Genomic DNA, 18,458 nt, shown 5'->3' with positions numbered 1-18,458 from the left:
TACCACTGTCTGGAGGCCTTACTATTCAGAAGGTGGGAAGAGCCCATTTGGGTTCAGATGCTATCACAATAAAAAATAACTTCTGAACATAAAAAAGGGAAGACAATTAAAAGGGGAAATACATGTTGTAGATAAAATTAGCAAGGTCTTATTTATCCAACACATATAAAGAACGGACAGAATGCTGAAGATTCATATTCAGACCCCATGTCACAAGTGACAAGGGGACATGAACAGGCGTCCTTTTCTCCATTTGGAGCATGAGGGGTGTTCAGTCTGGCACAGCACGTTTCAGCGTGGGGCCTGGAGATTTGCATTTTAGCAAAGGTCACGAGTGAAATTAAATGAGTCAGTGTCCGTAAAACTTTGGAACAGTGGCATATAAACAGTGCCGTATGAGGGATTGCTGGCGTTATTTAAATGTACGGGAAAATTCTGAGATTCTGATAGAACCGGTGGTGAACCAGCTCATAGAAGAACATTTACTTTGATTGGCGATAGAAACAAATGCAAACTCCAACAATTTTTAGGTAACGCAACAGCCATTTAATCTAGAAAGTGCAGGGGGGAAGCCGTAGCGCTGAGGATGGTATAATTCAGACTCTTAGGGAAGCAACCTGGCAGGATGTCGTAAGCTAAAAAAATTCCCTCCTGGGAAGGAAATACAAGGAAATTCTCCAAAGGGAGAGAAAGTTCCCGATACGAAGGATTCAGAGTAGAGCTATTTAACTGTCTCAAGTCCCATATACCCCAAGTAGCCAACCATGGGAGAAAGAAAGATTAGATCTAGCCATTCTCAAACTACACCTGCGGACTTCCCTGGTGGTGCACTGGTTAAGAATCTGCCTGCCAATGCAGGGGACACGTGTTGGAGCCCTGGTCCGGGAAGATCCCACATGCCATGGAGCAACTAAGCCCGTGCACCACAACTACTGAGCTTGCGCTCTAGAGCCCATGAGCCTAAATCCCATGCTCTGCAACAAGAGAAGCCACCCTAATGAGAAGCCCGCGCACCGCAACGAGGAGTAGCCCCCGCTTGCCGCAACTAGAGAAAGCCCGCGCACAGCAACGAAAACCCAACACAGCCAAAATAAATTAATTAATTAAAAAAAAAAAACTACAGCAGGGAGAGCTGTCTTGCTACTCAAATCAAATAATGATAGTCTTCTTCTGATCTGCAGAGAAATGAAGATGGCTAGAAGGTTCTCAGTGTTGCTACCTTCCCAGAAGTTGTGCTAAACTTTGCTTATCCATAAGAGCAGCGTATAGTAGACCCTACCCTGGAGAGGCTAAGAAGTGGGCCCAGAGCCAGACTGCTTGGGCGCTCGCTGACTAGCTGTGTGACCTCTAGGTGCTCTGGACCTCAGTTCCTTCATGTGTAAACTGAGCTTCATTGTACCTATCCCAGTGGGTGGTTGTGAAGATTAATCAGCAGAATATACAGTAAGCACTTAATAAATGCTGGCTGTCATCACTCTCATTCGAATTGTTGTAGCTTGTTATTGGTCTCAGTATAGACACTGGTATGTAGTTATTTGAAGCTGTTGACATATTGTTCTTGATATTTTGTTGTCACAAAAAAAGCATCGCAACTCACCCTCTTGAACTGCTCCAGCTGCTCAGTGAGCTCCTCCACGGCCTGCGTGTGCTTCTGCCTCATCTCCTGCACCTGGGCCTCGTGGGACCGAGTCTCCTCGTCCAGGGCCTTCTTCAGTATCGACACCTCCTGCTCCCTCTTGGCCCTGGACAGGAAGAATACAGTGGCTGGCGGTGGAGGAGACAGCGGTTCACCTCAGACAGTACTGTGCAGAAGAACGAGCGCTCTCCCGGGTGACCTTGGGGGAGTCACCTAACCTCTCTGGACCTGGAATTTCCTCAAAACGAGGAGCATGCTACCTGCCCAGAATCTCCCAGGGCTGGCAAACAAATACACAAAATACACAAAATACAGCACATGATATTGTTGGAAGAATGCAAAGTGAATTGCAAACTGTACCGTAAATATTAACATTAGTTCTTATTTACTGAGCATGCACAATATGCCAGGCCCTGACCTAAGTTCATCTCATATAATATTCAGAGTGACCCTAAGAGGCAAGAATATCATCGTTTCTATTTTATAGATGAGGAACCTAAAGCTAAGAAAGTAAGCAGCTTGCCCAAGCTGTTGAAACCATTGTGATAGGGCGAGAATTTGAACCCAAACAGTCTGACTCTGTGCCCATGCTCTGAGCCATTGCACTGGGCCAGTGGGAATGGAGAAGAACACTGTGCTGGCTTCTAGGCCCAGGTAAGTGATGTAGCACAAAACCCAAAATGTGGGAAATAATTCTCCATGTTAGCGCTTGATACAGGGTGCACTCAAAGCACATTTGTGTATTTGTTGAATGAATAAGCGATCTAGTTTCACTAAAGTCAGGCAGTAACTTTCATTATCTGGCAGGTGACCCGTTCTTATGGTGGGTTTTGTTTTTGTGTTTTTTGGTTGTTGTTGGCTGTTAGCCTGCAGTGACTCTTTAATCAGAGACCAATCTAATAAATATTATTTTGAAAATTTAACACACACAGGAAAAGACAGGAATGAAATCCCCCAAAATGTTAACTGTGGTGGGACTGGGGGTGATGCTTTTGGTATCTACTTTCCTACAGTTTTCAAATCATTCTCTAATTGAGTATATCCTCTGACTGTCATGCAAAATAAGATTAAAAGTAAGCATGCTTATATTAGTTAAAGCAAAGTACAATCAGGCCGATAAACGTAGGGCCTGAGGAACCCCATGACCCAGGATCTGCTCGGGTTTGCCCCTCTCCACCGTCGCATCAGCGTGGCGGGCCAGTGGGGCGGGGGCCCCTCACCTAAGCTCCTGTTGGGTGGCCGTGCTGTCTAGCGTGTCCTCCAGCTCCGTCTTCAGCGCCTCCAGCTCCTCCCCGAGGTCCCGCTTCTGCTTCTCAGCTTTGCTCCTCGCGGCCCGTTCTGAGTCCAGGTCCTCCTGGAGGTCTGAGATGTGACCCTCTAGCTCCCGGATCTTCTTCAGGGCATTGTTCTTCTGAGCGATTTCATCATCAAGCCTGCCGGGGACGGATCCCCAGAATTAAGACCCTGGGGTCCTGAGCCCCCTGCTATCCATCCCACAATGTGGCCAAAAATGGCTTTATGGAACCAGCCATTTGGGTTCCATACATATCAAAACATGTTTCGCTCATGTCCCGAGACACAGCAGAACACTTCTTGCCACGCTGGACGGTTTGGAGGCTTATGCAGAAACGTGGTTTCCAAGGGCTGATGTAAAAAAACAGGTCATGCTGCACGTGTGTGTGTGTGTGTGTGTGTGAGCGAGCGAGTGAGCGAGAGAGAGAGAGAGAGAGAGAGAGAGAGAGAGAGGCAGAGACAGAGAGATATAGACAATACAAAGCGCTGTCCCAGACTAGCAAGGTGCCTTGTCTACATTAGGAGCCTAATAGATGCTTTCTGAATGTTAGACAATTATTCCTCCCTGGCAACTACTGGTTTATTCTTTCTTCCATCTGCTCAGCATCTGAGTTCTGCTACATGCAAAGCTCTTAGCCAGGCACTGCTTGGGGGTGGGGCGGGGGGGATGTTAAAACCGGGGGAGGCAGTGACTGGGGGTCAGTGTGGGACATGGGGAGCCTTGTCTGAATGGCACGGAAGGGAGCTCCCTCCTGACCACTGTGGAGCTGCCTCTGGTTTTGCCCACGATGGATGGAAAGGGACCCTCAGGAGGGAAGGCACGAGATGGCCCATCACCCTCGTACTGTCACATGGCACAAACGGGCTGAGGGAGAGCTGGCCAGGGGATTAATCAGAGAATGGATCCCAGCCTGTCTCTCAAAAGCTGGGTGACTGTCACATGTCCCTTCACCTCCCCTGGCTCAGCTTCCTCCTCAGTGAACGGAGGTAACAGCTGCATACCTGGCCAAGTGTCTGCAAAGACACTGCTTGAGCAGAACTTAGCGTACGGCGAGCAGGCTAATACCCATTAGTTGTTGCTGCTGTAATACCCCCGGGGGGAAGCCATTAGAGTGAATCCAGCTCAGAGCTGGGAGAAGGGGGCACAGAGGAAAGGGTGTGGGACACACCTCAGGGGACGGGCAGACTCTGAGGACTGCTGCACGCTGTGCGTGGGACAAGAAGGAGGGTAAAAGCTAGGGAGGAGACACATTCACAAAAAGAAGGACCTCAGAAGGAGGGGGCGGGGGACAGGAGGGTCCTCTCAGCCTCGGACCCGTGGTGTTTGAGGTGCCAACAGAACAGACTCCGTGCACGACCAGAAATCCAGAGCTGGGGTGTAGATGACAAAGGCTGGGCACCCAAGAGGCAGACACAGTGGGAGAAGAGAGGATGAGTTTGGAGGGAAGAGAAGAAAGTCAAAGGGAAAGTTCTGAAGGTGCCAGCAGGACTGGGAGGCACCCGGGAGGCCTGGCCTGGGCCACCTAGCATGAGATGGAGGCCTGCCTGGAGGAGGAGGAGGAAGACCGAGGCCCCCGCAGCTCGGCAGTGGCCCTCAGGGCACCAGCACACACTGGACCTGCCCCGCCAGCCTCGCTACCTGCCCAGGGCTGCCTGCAGCTCCTCCTCCTTCTTGGCCAGCTGCATCTTGAGCTCAGCGATCTGCGCCTGCAGGTCGGCTATCTGCTCGTGGAAGTCGCTGGCCTCGCCCTCCAGCTTCCTCTTCAGCTTCTCCAGCTCCTGCCGGCTCTTCTCCTCCTTCTTCAGCCGCACTACAACAAAGCCAGGGCCCCTCAGGAGGTGGACACTACCAGAGAGACCCCTGGAGGACGAGCCTTTCTGCTCAGGCATTTCACATGGAGGAAATTCACACTCACACATCCCCCCCACTGGTAACTGTCCCGCCGGCACCACTGTCTTGTGGAAGGAAAGCCAGTCCTGGTGACAAGCACTTTCTGGAATTAACGTGTGTGTTCACTAAGGGTGAGCAGGCAGCTGGATAGGGTTGTCCCCTTCCTGCAATAATCTTCCATTCTCAAATTTCCTGTCTGATATTCCTACTTTTAAAATGTCCATTCAAAACATCACTGGGGGACTTCCCTGGTGGCGTGATGGTTAAGAATCCGCCTGCCAATGCAGGGGACGCGGGTTCGAGCCCTGGTCCGGGAAGATCCCACATGCCGCTGAGCAACTAAGCCCGTGTGCCACAACTACTGAGCCTGCGCTCTAGAGCCCGCGAGCCACAACTACTGAGCCCGCACGCCACAACTACTGAAGCCCGCGTGCCTAGAGCCCATGCTCCACAACAAGGGAAGCCACCACAATGAGAAGCCCACACACCACAACGAAGAGTAGCCTCCACTCGCCGCAACTAGAGAAAGCCCGCGTGCAGCAACGAAGACCCAATGCAGCCATAAATAAATATATATATAATTTTTTAAAAAACAAAAAAAAAATATCACTGGGTAGCCGTTTTACCTTCCAGTTCTGAAATCATAGATTCGTGCTTATTTTTCAGCTTGGTAAGATTCTTGGCTTTTTCTTCCTCTTCTGCAAGATTTGTTGTTAAGTCACTAATCCTCTCTTCAAGGAGTTTTCGCTCCTTTGGGGGGAAAGAAAAAGAAATATCATTCGTTTTTTCCTTTTCTCCAGGGTCTACATTTCACTGTTAGTAACTTCCAGATAAACAGTTGAAAGGAAAGCCCACATTATAACCAAATGCAACCTAGAGTTTTCAACGGGGAAAGAGAAGTTCCTTTACAATAATAATTTCCAAAGATTGACTACTCCTCATCTCAGGCCCCTCCACCCCTCAACTTCATGTCCCAGCCAGGGGGCCCCTCTTTCCTTTCCTACCACAGGCCAGCTCCTCCCAGCCTCAGGGCTCTTGCACAGACGGGACCATCTGCCTGGGATGTGCCTCCACCCCCTCTCCTTCTAACTGCTTCTCGCTATTCAGGTTTCCACTTAAATGTCACTTCCTCCAGGAAGCCTCCCCTGAATCCCACCCCCCATCCCCTAGTGCTCTGGTCTTATAAGATGGTGAACACCTCCTTCAGAGTCCTGATCACAACGGCAATTAACGTTTGCGTGTATGATTATCTACTTGCTGCCTCACTAGGATATAAGCCCTACGAGGACAGGGTCCTCCTCCACAGTGCGTGCCCTGCACCTGACACGGACTGGCTCGCAGTCGGTGCCCAGCTCAAAGGACTAAAGGTAGTCCGCCTCAGTGGGGCTGCTTAGTGGTTACTGACTAGGGTGACCTAGTCATCCTGGTTTACACTGGGACATTTCCGTCTTAGGGGCTGAAAGTCCCGCATCCCAGAAACCCTTCAGTCCCAGGACAGCTGGTTCCCCTATTACCAACTGCAAATGGATGGTGAGAATGTGAGAGGGGCCCCTGAATCCCAGGTGCATTGCCCTCCCACCCTTGTACAACTTGGAGGTTCCATCGGTCGTGGTGTTTCTGAGACTTGCTCCGTGGCAGCCCTGGTGCTGGTGGGACCACCGGGGACCCCATCCATGGCACACCTGCATCCAGACGGCAGTCACAAGGCCGCCACGTCAATGCTGGACATAACTACTTGCTCAGCCTTCAATACCTTGTCTCTGACTAAAAAGGGAAGGCATCTGGAGTCCTCAGCCCTCACGAGCCTGTCATTTTAACAAAGACGCTCAACCCCACTCACTTTTGACAGTTTATTGTTCTGATCATCCATGACCAGAATATCATCCTCCAGTTTCTTGATCTTGGCCTCAGCTGTGACCTTCTCAAGTTGTAGCTTCTGCCTGGCAGCTTCCTCTTCCTCCAGCTGTTCTTCCAGGTCCTTTGTGGGGGAAGGAAAAGAATCACAGCCTTGCTTAAAACGAAGTCACTCTCCCGGAGCTCTGGGGACTCATGGATACAGAGGCTTAGCCTGATGGCCCCCTGCAGTGCTCTGCCATCTCCTTTCATCACAAAGAAAAGGTTTGGGTAAGCCACTTTTCTTTGTGGAGCCTCAGTCTCCTCCTCTGTAAAATGGGGATAGTAGATACCATGGTGGTTTAAAAATACGTCCATAAATTCTTTGATACTCTTCCCTTCAAGAGGTGGAGCCTAATTCTCCTCCCCTTGAGTGTCAGCTGGACTTAGTGACTTGCTTCTAACAAATAATATCAAGAGGAAGTGATGGAGTGTATAAGTCAGAGATTAGGCTATAAAAGGCTTTGCACCTTCCTCCCTGTTGTCTCTTCATTCACTCCATCTGGGGAAAGCCAGCTGCCACGTTGTGAGGGCACTCAAGCAGCCCTATGGAGAAGCCCACATAGTGAGGAACAGAGGCCTCCTGCCTACAGTCGTGTGAGTGAGCCATGTGCAAGTGAGTCCTCCAGCCCCAGTCCAGCCTTCAGATGCTGCAGCCCAGGCTGACATCCTGACTGCAACCTTGTACGGGGCTCTAAGCCAGAATCACCCAGCTAAGCCACTCTCAAGAGTCACGACTGTGTGAGATAAATGTTTGCTATTTCCAAGCTGCTAAGTTTTGGGGTGTTTTGGTTCTGCAACAATAGCTTACTGATACAATTACCCCTCATCCAGGGTTGCTATTAGGAAGAAAGGCGTTTGCACATGAAAGGCAGGGCAGTAGAACTGAGCAGGCTTCCAAGGAGACCTGTGTGGGCAGATGGCGGTTTCTCTCCGAGCCTTAGTCTCTTTCTCTGTCCAAAGGGGACATACAACGTCAGATGCACCTCACAGGCCTGCCGTGAGGGTCAAGGGATTTCGTACCCACCGAGGGCTGCCCCTGCAGTGCCTTACCAGCATCTGCTGGGCCATCTTCTTCCGCTCTGCCTGCAGCTGCTGGCCCCTGTCTTCCTCCTCCTCCAGGCGGGCCTCCATCTCATGCAGGATCTCCTCCAGCTCCTGCTTCTTGGCTGCCAGCCGGACCCGCATCTCCTCGGCCTCCGCGTACAGCTCCGTCTCTGCCTGCAGCTGCTCCTGAAGCAGGTTCTTCTCCTCAGTCAGCTGCATGCAGAGGGTGGGGAGACGGCCTGTGAGCCCCACAGGAGCAGGCGTCCTGCCCTCCACAGCCCCGGCCAGGCTCCCGGCCCGGTACCTGCGCGTGTTTCTGCCCCAGCTCCTTGAGCTCGCTTTCTGCCTTCTGCTGCCGCTCCTTGGTCTTCTGCAGCTCATCCTCCTTGGCCTGCATCTCCTCCTCCTGCCTCGTCACCTGCAGCAGGGGCTTCACCTGCGCACAGAGGGTCAGCCCGTCACTTGCTTTCATGGCACAAGGGAAACACTCTCATAATAAATAAATCAGTGGTTCTCAGCAAAGGACAATTTTACTCCACTCTCAGATCCTAACGGGATATTTGGAAATTTCTGGGGACAGTTTCAGCTGTCACAACTGGGGTGGGGAATGCTACTGGCATCTAGTGGATATAGGCCAGGGATGCTGCCCAACATTCTAGAATGCTCAGGACAGCCCCCCCCCCAACACAGAATTATCCATCCCAAGATATCAGCAGTGCTGAGATCGAAAAATCCTAAATTAGAGCAATGGGAAGAGGTGCAAAGTGAAAGGAGAAAGTCTCCCCTCCCCCCATTTAGTCCCATCCTGAGAGAACTGCTGCTGACAAACTGATATGTTTCCCTCCAGAGAGAAAAGGAAAGAAAAATCCCCTACATCCGACCTCCCATTCTCAGCATTGTCCTGCACATGAAAAAAAAAACACCTGAGATCACGCTGCCCAGTGTTACATGCTGCTTTTTTTTTTTTTGGCTGCACTGCACGGCTTGTGGGATCTCAGTTCACCCACCAGGGATTGAACCCAGGTGCCTGGCAGTGAAAGCGTGGAGTCCTAACCACTAGACCGCCAGGGAATTCCCTACTTGCTGCTTTGATTACTAAAAGCTATAAGATAATTATCACCCCATGCTGTCCCATCAGCTTTACAACTTGACTTTTAGATAACCATCATTTTTAATGGTTGAAAAATATCCCATTGATGGATGAGCTGGTGTGAGTCAGTCTGCCAGGGCTGGGCACGGAAATTTTGCTCTTGAAAATGAATGCCCTTCATTCTTGATTTTCTTTATTTCAGATGGTTTTCTGAGAAGAGTTTTCTAGAAGTTGGGTCACTGGGGATGAACATTTCCAAAAGCAGCTTCCCCTCACTGCTCTTCACCAAGCTGACTCCTAACTCCTGTGTTCAAGCCCTGACTGGGACTAGGGGAGCCCCTGTCAGACACACTGTGGCTTCCTTCCTGCGATGACCCCAGTCTGCCATGGGCATTGGTTCCTGTGCTGACCCCGTCTGCTTCCCCACTTGACTAGAATATTCATGAGGCCAGGACACCCCTAGCACCTTGCATGTGTCTGGTGCACAGTAGTTCCTCAATACATACTTGCTCAGTGCCCATTTACACACTCAAGGGCACCAAAGAGAAAGCCATGTCTGTCCCTACAGAGCAAGTCTTTGCACGACTGGCTCATGACAGCCAGCGATGCTGCAAGACCAAGTTGTACCCAGAGAAACAAACAATGGATATACACAGCAAGCTGGATGGAGGGATCTCCAGGGAATGATGCTTCGTGACAAAAGCCCATCTCAAAAGGTGACATACTGAAGGACCTCGTTTATATAGCATCCTTGAGATGACAAAATTATAGAAATGGAGAACAGATTCGTGCTTGCTGGGGCTATGGAGGGAAGTGGGTAGGGCTCTAAAGGCGCAATAGGCGATCCTCGCGGTGACTGAAAGGCTCTGCATCTGGGTTAAGGTCATGGCTGTAACCCATGTGCCAAAGAGGGGGCCTTTCTCAGGCCCGGAGAATCGCCAAAGGGCAAGGTTTGGTTTCAAGCCCTCAGTTGCACACCTGCTGTCAATCACCTCCAGTTCCACATGGACAGCGTCCAAGTGAAGACCAAGGACTGGGAGGGGGGTGGGGGGTGGGAGAAGGAGGCACTCACTTTGGTGAAGAGCCGCCACCACTGCCAGTTCCGCAGCTTGAGGTAGGCAGCGCAGTTCCTCTGAATCACCTTCATGGCCGTCAGCTGCTGCTGCCTCTTGGCAAAAGCCCTGGGGAGAGGGAAGGGGAGCTGTGAGAAGACCTGCTTGGCTCCACACACACCTCACTGTGTTGTCACGGCATCCCGAAGGCAGGATGCTTCTCTTTGGCCTGTGATTTAGTGACTTGTACAAGGACGTCCCCCATTCTCTCCAGCCCAGATTCTCCAGGAAGCTCTGAGCATCAGCAAAAGTATACCATCTGGAGACCAGAGCCTTTCTCAGTGGACAAGGAAGACCCAAGGCCCACAAAATGCCCTGGATTCAGATCTGTGGTCCTGACAACACCTAGGAAACTGATCTATGCTACACCATTCCTAAGGGGTGTCCTACACCCTCAGCTGTGCCACATCTTCCCCAAAGCTGAGTGTCTGACAAACCTATCCGTTCCTCAGATAATTTAAAATCCCAGACCTGACACAGAACCAGCACTCTTCCTACTTAAGGGCTACTGGGTTTGAGAAACCACAGAACAGTGAGCACCATCCTCTCGCCTCTGTGTGGCTGCCATTGTGGCTGCCATCTTGGATGTGGGTGAATTTGAAGAATAAAATTGCCCCAGTTAGTCTGGAGGTGGGAGGGGTGGCAACAGAGAATTTAGTTATGAAAGTTAACAGTTTAGGTCTGTCCCTGGACCAAGAGCTCCCCAGATCTGGCCTTGACCATCCTGGGTCTACTTGACAATGAATCAGCTTGACACAGTCAGGGCTCTGCAGATGAGTGCATGGTCCGTACCTCCTGAAGACATATGCCCTGGACAAGAGCTACTCTGCCAGCCCCTGTGTCCTGTTTGGGGTGTGAGTTTCATGGAGGAACTGCAGCCCTCACCCAGCCCCCAGGATTCCCAAAACAGAGGGGGCATCAGGCCTTCTAAGACTTTGCCTTATGAGTCCCACTTGGACATAGGGGTATAGACACAAATACTCTTTCCTCAGACACTTTATCATATTCTCACATTTCTGAAATGATAGCCAGCCACTGTTCTCAACCCTTTTCATGCAGTATTTCATTGATCCCTCATTAAAAGAAGTTTATGAGGCAGGAATGATTATGTTCATTTTCCTGAGGCTCAGAGGTAGAGTAACCTTCTCAAGGTTCTTCAGCAAATAAGTAGGGGAGCCAGGGTTAGAACCCACGTCTAACTCTCCAGAGCCCATGGTCTTAACTCCTTCCTGCCCTGCCCTTACAACTAGTGCATATATTTAAAGTGGTAGCATTTCTCTCCCCCAAGAAAAGGCTGCCATTCAATCAATGATGCATCTTAGAGCAGATGGCCTCTTAGAATCAGAAAATCAGAACATGAGGCCAGAAAGCCCCCGAAATTTTGTATTTCTGGTCTGTGTTTGCAGGGAGGCGATAGCGCGTGGGTCTTTACTTTCTGGCCAGGTAGCCGCGACACATCGCCTGGAAAGCCATGATGACGTCGGTGATCTTTAAGTCCCGCTCCTCTTCTAGGTGGGCCAGGACGCCAGTTCGGAAGAATATTTTGCTCTGCCCAATCCTGTACAAGTTGGGGTCGAGTTCTAGGGCTTTGATCTGCAGAAGGAAGGAGGATGAGAGTTCCCGTTCTCGGCTATGCCACTTGGCCAGGGGTTAAGTGTGTTTAAGGAGGGTCCCACCCGGAGCAGCTGCGGGAAGTACCGCCAGAGGCCGGGAGGTCTGCAGTTGGATATTTGGGGTGGGGCTGGGGCTGGGCTCACCATCAGAATGCAGGCCTGCTTCCCGTCCATGAAGCCTTTGGGAATGGCGTTTGCGGCCAGGATCTCATAGCTTGAGACACAGGGCAGGAGTCACCGATCGAGTGAATCTCTGTCGTCCGTCTGTCCCTCCACCCAGCCTGCTCACCCCCGTCCCACCCGCTGCCCCACCCGTGCCCGGCCCCGGTGGGCTCACCGTTGGCGGAACTCCTGGAAGACGATCCTGTTAGGGAATCCCTGGCGGCAGATTCGGATGCCTTCCAAGACCCCGTTGCACCGCAGCTGCTCCAGCACCAGAAAGGCGTCCAGCTTTCCGGACTGCAAAGGCGCAAAGGGCAGTGGGCCGCCGGGGCCGCGGGGAGCAGCAAGCCCCAAATCTCAGGCCTGGTGACCCACCTGGCCAGGCCATGGGGGATCACGGGGCACCAGGTGAGAGCTCAGCTGAGGGCTCTGGTGCCACCTCTCGTACTTGGTGGCACTAGCATCACCTGGGGCTTCCTCCTCGTCACTTCTCCCTCCCTCACTTCCTGTCCATCACCAGTTCTATGACTCCTACCTCCCAAATATCTCCCCATCTATACACTTCTCTCCACTACCATTGTCACTGCCATCTACTCACCCCCATCTTCTCCTGTCCCAATGATCACAACAGCTTCATACAATCATCCCACCCTGTCCTGACTCTCTTATCCCCTTATTTGGTTTCTAAAATGTGAATCTGATCATGACATACCCCTGCTTTTAAAAGCCCCCGATGGCATCCTACAGAAGGAAGGCCAAGCTCTGGTCCACCCACAGGAACTCCACAATCTAGCCCCACCCACAGTTCCAGCCTCAGCTCTTCCCAATCCCTTCCTCACACCGTCACACGTCAACACAAAATGACCCACCTAGCGTTTCCTTGCCCAGACCCTTCATTTCTCACCTCCACGCTTTTGCTTATTCTGGTCCCTCTGCCTAGGGTGCCCTTCCCATGCTGCTCTCAACATCACCAACTTCCCATTCTCTAAGAAGCTTTCTCGGAGCCCCCAGTCTCAAGTGGGAGCCCCAGCTCTTTGGTGTTCTCGTAATTTACCCAGATAACATCATGGGTGTCAGCTGTCTACCTCTCCCACAACCTCAGCAATACTGACATCTTGGGCTGGATAATCCTCTGTGGTGGGGGACTGCCCTGCACACTGAAGGATGTTTAGCAGCATCCCCGGCTTCTATGCACTGGATGCCAGTAACTGCCCCCTCCCCGTTAAAAATGTCTCCGGACGTGGCCAAATCTCCCCTGCGGCGGAGGGAGGGCACACAACTGCCCCCAGCTAAAGCACCCCTGCCCTAGATTATAAGAAACCTGCAGGCAAGGACAATAATTCATCCAGCACCGTATCCCCAGCTCCTGGCACAAGTGGAGCTCAGTAATTATTAGCTGGAATAATGGACAAATGAGTGATCTGATACCCTGTGCAGCCACTCCAGGGCCCAAGGTCCCCGGGTGCACTCTCCTTTCCTCCCTTGCCTTCTTTCGCCTCCAGGCTGGGAAATGAGCGCCTCTTACCCATGTCAGATGGAGCCCTCGGGGTGGTGGGGTGGTGGTCAAGCTTTCCTCCAGCGCTTGTACCCTGGTCTGCCTTCCCTTTCCCCACAGACCCTGATGATGTCCCGGGGGGACCTTCTGACCCCCCAGGAGCCGGGTGGTAGCCTCACCCTCTTCTCATGGTTGGGGATGATGCAGCGCACGAAGTTGGGGGTGGTATTGCGCAGCGTGGTCATCAGCTTCCCCAGCTGCTCCTTGTAGAGCTGCCCCACGGTGCGGAACATGCCCTTCTTGGTCTTGGAGGCGCTGGGCAGCGAGCTCTCCGTCATCTTGGCCATCTGGTCCAGGCCCACGATGCGGTCCACTGTGGGCACATGAAGGGTGATGTCGGCCCACCCAGGGAACCTGAACCTCCACAGCAGGCCAGGGGACCAGCCTGGAAGGTTGAGACCTCAGGTCCCCTGCTCCCTTGTGGGCACCATTCCCCATTCTTTCCTCTGCCAGCCAACACCTTCCCTCTAGAGGCAGGTAAATGGAGGCATAGGGGCCTTTGCTTTCCAAGTACTATATTATCTATTTCTGAGACCCCGAGAGCTCCTAAGTGACAGAAAGAACAAATTCTCTCTGACATTGTCACAGAGACGTGGGAGTAAATCCTGCTTTTGCCACTGCCTTGGCCTAGCGTCATTTTGTGCCTCAGTTTCTCCTTCTATGAAATGGAGTTGATGACAGCATCTACCTCCCAGGGCAGGAATAAGCGAATAAGGCATGTGAAGTGCTTACTTCCCTGCCTGCCTTCAATCCTTCATCCACCAACAAATATTTATTGAGAGCCTACTGTGTGTCAGGCCCTGGGCATACAGACGTGAACAAAACACAGACCCTGTGTCCCCCTGACCCCAGCTCATATCCTATGGATATTTTAATGGAAGGAGAAGACAATGATCACACATGTAGGTATATAATATTTTGGGTGGTGAAGGTGTGCTTAGAAAGATAAAGCAGGGTTAAGGTGGGTTGGGAGTGATGGGGGTGATCTCTTAGCATGATGGGGGTGTCTCTCTGATAAACTGATATTTTTGAGTAGAGACCAGAAAGTAGTCAGGCAGATATCAAGAGAAGGAATATTCTGGGTAGAAGGCATAGCAAACACTCCAACATAGGAATCTGGCACTTTGGTAAGGGCTCAACAAAGCAACAAAGAGTGGGTGGTGGTATTATTATCATTATTATTACTATCATCACCACCAAGACTCTTTTTCTTTCAGAACAGAATGAGAGACTCCTACTGGCCCAGCAGGTACTGCACATACCAAGCCCAATCCTGGCATTGCTATAAATTTCCCTCAAAGCACAGCTTTTGCTGTATCCCACAAATTTTAATAAGTAGTGTTTTCATTTTCATTTGGTTCAACATTTTAAAATTTCCCTTGAGAAAATTAACAAATGACAACACACTTCTAATAACACATGGGTCAAAGAAATTTGTTCTTTGACCCGTTGTATTATTTAGAAGTGTGTTGTTTAACCTCCACATATTTTCAGATTTTTCAGTTATCTTTCTTTTTTTTTTTTTTTGCAGTACGCGGGCCTCTCACTGTTGTGGCCTCTCCCGTTGTGGAGCACGGGCTCTGGACACGCAGGCTCAGCGGCCATGGCTCACAGGCCCAGCCGCTCCATGGCATGTGGGATCCTCCCATACTGGGGCATGAACCCATGTCCCCTGCATCGGCAGGCGGACTCTCAACCACTGCGCCACCAGGGAAGCCCTCTTTCTGTTATTTCTAGTTCAATTCCACTGTGGTCTAAGAGCAGACATTATATGATTTCTATTCTTTTCAATTTGTTAAGGTGTGTTTTAGGGTCCAGAGTGTGGTCCATCTTGGTGAATGTTCCACATGAGCTTGAGAAGAACATGTGTTCTGCTGTTGGACAACACAGACTACAGGTATAGTCAATTATATCCAGTTGGTTGATGGTGTTGTGGGGTTCAACCCCACTGGCATTAGATCCCACCATTTCTGCTCCTTGTGCTCAACTAGGCTTCATGTAATAATGTCTTTGTTTGTCTGCCTCTCCCACAAGACTGTGGCTCCTTGAAGGAAGGACTTGCTGAGTTCATCATGAGTCCTAGGTGTGAGGTATGACCCAGGTTGAGATGCTGTTGCCCCATCCCAGGGCCTTGACACCCAGGAAATGTTGGCAGAACTGAACCCCATGCCTAAAGCAAGGGCAGCCAGTCCTGTAGGCCCTAGGCCCACAGGCTGTGTGTCAAGAGTGAAATCTGCTGTGGGCACCGAGGTCCAGGAACAAAAGCAGTAAAGCCCACCACCCCTAGTAGTCATTGCAGCAGCCAATATATACTAAGTCCCTACTATGGGCCAGCAGATGCTAAGTACTTCACCTGGATTGTCCATTCTCTAATTCTTAAAGGGAACCGAAGTGTGGTCCCCAAACCAGCAGCATCAGCACCACCCAGGAACTTGTTAGAAATGCAAATTCTCAGGCCCCATCCCTGTGAGGAGGCCCAGCGATCGTCTGAGTTTTAACAAGCCTTCCAGGAGATCCTGATGCATGGTCAAGCTTGGCCCCACTGATCTCATTTCACCCTCACAATAATCTTAGGGGAGGTAGGGGATTTTTTTTTTTTTTCTGGCTTTAGCAATGAGGACAGGGAAGCTTAAGGAAGTCAAGTGACTTGTCCAAGATCACACAGCTGGTACATGGCAGAGAAGAGAATTCAGTTAAGCCTTTCTGACTCCAGAGGGGCCTTCTGTCCCAACATGCCTTCTAGGATATTTCCTCCATCAGTGCCTGAGCCCTGACTCAGGACCTTCTCCCTGGGGTCCAGGCGTGGGGTTGAGGGCCTCAGGAATTTGCTGAATGTGTCAATCAGACATCATTAGCACCTGCCAACACTGCCCTCTCCCCCACCGCACAAAGGCCCGCCCCTCCTGGGAGCAGGTGTGGGAATCAGGGGCAGCTGGAAGGGGCTGGAGGGAGTTCAGTCCTCCTGCTTCAGCAGGCAGGGCCTTACCGTCCTTCCACAGGTCGGCCACAAACTTGTCCGAGGAGGCATTGAGGAGGGAAGTCACATTGTCATTCAGCGGGTCCATATTCTTGGTCAGCCAGGCGTTTGCATTGTAGTCCACCTGCCAAGGACCACCCCACCGGTCAGGTGCTCCTGCTTCAGTTATGAACTAAGGGCAGGGCTCCAGTCCTCCTGTTTCCCTCCCGGATCTTCCGAGGTCAGAGAGGAAACATTAGTGGTTGCCATGATGGGAATCCACAAACATCAATGAAGAGACCAATAGGTCAGAACTTTAAAGGACTCTGCGCACAGTAGGGCATCAGCCATGGTAGCCTTTGCTAGGAAGGCCTCGTCTCTATCCTTGCCTTCTCCTAGTAAGCCTCCTCTGGCAGCCTCCCTTTTCCAGAGCCCAGCACGATGCCTGTGATTTCCAAAAGGTGTGGAGCTTTGCTGGTGGTGAATACCCTCCCCTCACACCCAAAGTTCCCCTCTCATCCAGTGAAGGCTTGACAACAATCTGGTTTTTAAATTAAATTTGGGGACCTCTTTTTAATTTTATTATTTTGACTATGAAATGGAAAGGACCTCATAAAATAGCTCTGGTGGGCTCTTACAGGATGTAGGTTTTAACTGCGATGGCCAGGCCTGAGCTAAACTGTGTGCCAATAAAACTTTATTTACAAAAATAGGCTGTGGGCTGGGTTTGGCACCTGAGCTGTAGTTCGCCAATCCCTGGTTTAGGGCATTGCTTGTCCCCAGTGAAGATACTGGGGAGTCAATAAAATACTCTTAAGATTCTTCAAGTCAGACTGAGCTCTGTCTTTTCTACATTATCCAGGACCCTCAGGAGCCATAGGGGAAGGTCCTGTACATCAAGAGCTATGACATGATGACAGTGATGACAGAGGTGGAGGAGGAGGAAGGAGGAAGAAGGAAGAAGAAGACAGCCATCGCAGATTTCCCTGGGTGGCACAGGCTGGCAATGGCAAACCCAAGGGCATGATAAAGGAGACTCCTGTTGGACTCAAAAGTGGGTTTATTGGTCACCCCATTCCAGTTGGCCCTTCCTGTTGGGTTTAACTTGTAGCAGGAAGGATTTAGAGTCTATACAAGAAAGAATTGCCTGGCCACCGAGGTTGGAGTATATTAGAGAGGCTAATATAATAGCTGTATACAGTAGCCTCTCTAATATATTATATTATATATCTCATATATGTATATAATATACAACATATATATTAGCCTCTCCACTACATTATATATTCTATATCTCTAATATACGTGTATTATATATACCTTAGCCTTTCTATTATATGTTATATCTCTATATCTTGTCCCTTACTGTTGCTTAGACAAATCATGTATAAGACTTGGTTGGGATTTGATTTATACCAGATGTCTTTGGGTTCTGCAATTCACAAGTTGCTCCTACTCTGAGCATCCTGCCTGGGTCCCCTGGGACAGAGAGACCCCTGGGACATTCAGCTGGTACCTTCCCGGCATAGTGGATGATAGAGAATTCAGTTTTGTCCTTGAGTTGCTTGGGCTTCTGAAACTTGGGGTGGTTGCCCTGCTCCGAGCACAACTTCTCCACAAAGGACTTGTCTGTGGCTTTGGGGAACCAGCACTCCTCGTCCAGCAGGGCCAGCACACCTGGAGGGTTGTTCTGTGGAAGACAAGCAGGGCAGACCATAGCAAGGATGCCCAAACCTCAGGCTTGCCAGGAAGAGCTGGTCACCCAAACACATGCATAGGCTCCATTACTGTATCTACCTACATATAAAGGTGGATTTATGCCCTTGACCCCAGCTCCCCCAATCTATCCTCAAAGAATGATGTGCCCAGTGGACCAGCACTAGGGAAGGGCTAGCCCCAACAGAACATGCTTGCTGCTGCCCCCTCGTGGGCAGTACACACACAACATCACAAAGAGTTCTAGCAAAGGAATGCATTCCTTTACGTATAAATTCACCTAAGGGTTCCTTTGAGTAAAGTGCTTCTCTGTGGCTGAGACACTTTAAACTAAGGTGTCAAGAGCACTACCAGATCTGCACATGCCATTTTCTCTGCTGGAATGGCCCTCACTTTTTGGACTCAGATCAGAGAAGCCTTTCCTGACTATTCTGTCCAAAGCAGGCACTCCTAAACCACTCTCCCCGTTGGCCTTATCAGGGGTTTTAGTTGCT

At 50.7% G+C, this 18,458-nt stretch overlaps 1 protein-coding gene across 6 annotated transcripts in view; it reads right to left on the bottom strand.

Moving 5' to 3' along the window:
- Positions 1-18,458, bottom strand: part of MYH11 (myosin heavy chain 11) — a 123,287-nt gene that overhangs the window by 18,257 nt on the left and 86,572 nt on the right. For all 6 annotated transcript variants that reach the window (XM_073792269.1, XM_033840759.2, XM_073792272.1 and 3 more), the window contains 14 exons: positions 17,765-17,938; positions 16,279-16,393; positions 13,412-13,605; positions 11,913-12,034; positions 11,720-11,789; positions 11,395-11,555; positions 9,923-10,031; positions 8,065-8,196; positions 7,767-7,973; positions 6,661-6,798; positions 5,447-5,570; positions 4,569-4,740; positions 2,857-3,069; positions 1,598-1,742 (listed from right to left, as the gene is read on the bottom strand). In XM_073792269.1, the coding sequence (XP_073648370.1) occupies positions 1,598-1,742; positions 2,857-3,069; positions 4,569-4,740; positions 5,447-5,570; positions 6,661-6,798; positions 7,767-7,973; positions 8,065-8,196; positions 9,923-10,031; positions 11,395-11,555; positions 11,720-11,789; positions 11,913-12,034; positions 13,412-13,605; positions 16,279-16,393; positions 17,765-17,938 (2,076 nt within the window). The remainder of the gene's footprint in view (positions 1-1,597; positions 1,743-2,856; positions 3,070-4,568; positions 4,741-5,446; positions 5,571-6,660; positions 6,799-7,766; positions 7,974-8,064; positions 8,197-9,922; positions 10,032-11,394; positions 11,556-11,719; positions 11,790-11,912; positions 12,035-13,411; positions 13,606-16,278; positions 16,394-17,764; positions 17,939-18,458) is intronic.

This window comes from Tursiops truncatus, chromosome 15 (genome assembly GCF_011762595.2).
Source record: "Tursiops truncatus isolate mTurTru1 chromosome 15, mTurTru1.mat.Y, whole genome shotgun sequence".
Lineage (NCBI taxonomy): Eukaryota > Metazoa > Chordata > Mammalia > Artiodactyla > Delphinidae > Tursiops > Tursiops truncatus.
The sequence above is the reverse complement of the archived record's forward strand: the minus strand, read 5'-3'. Positions and strand labels throughout refer to the sequence as shown.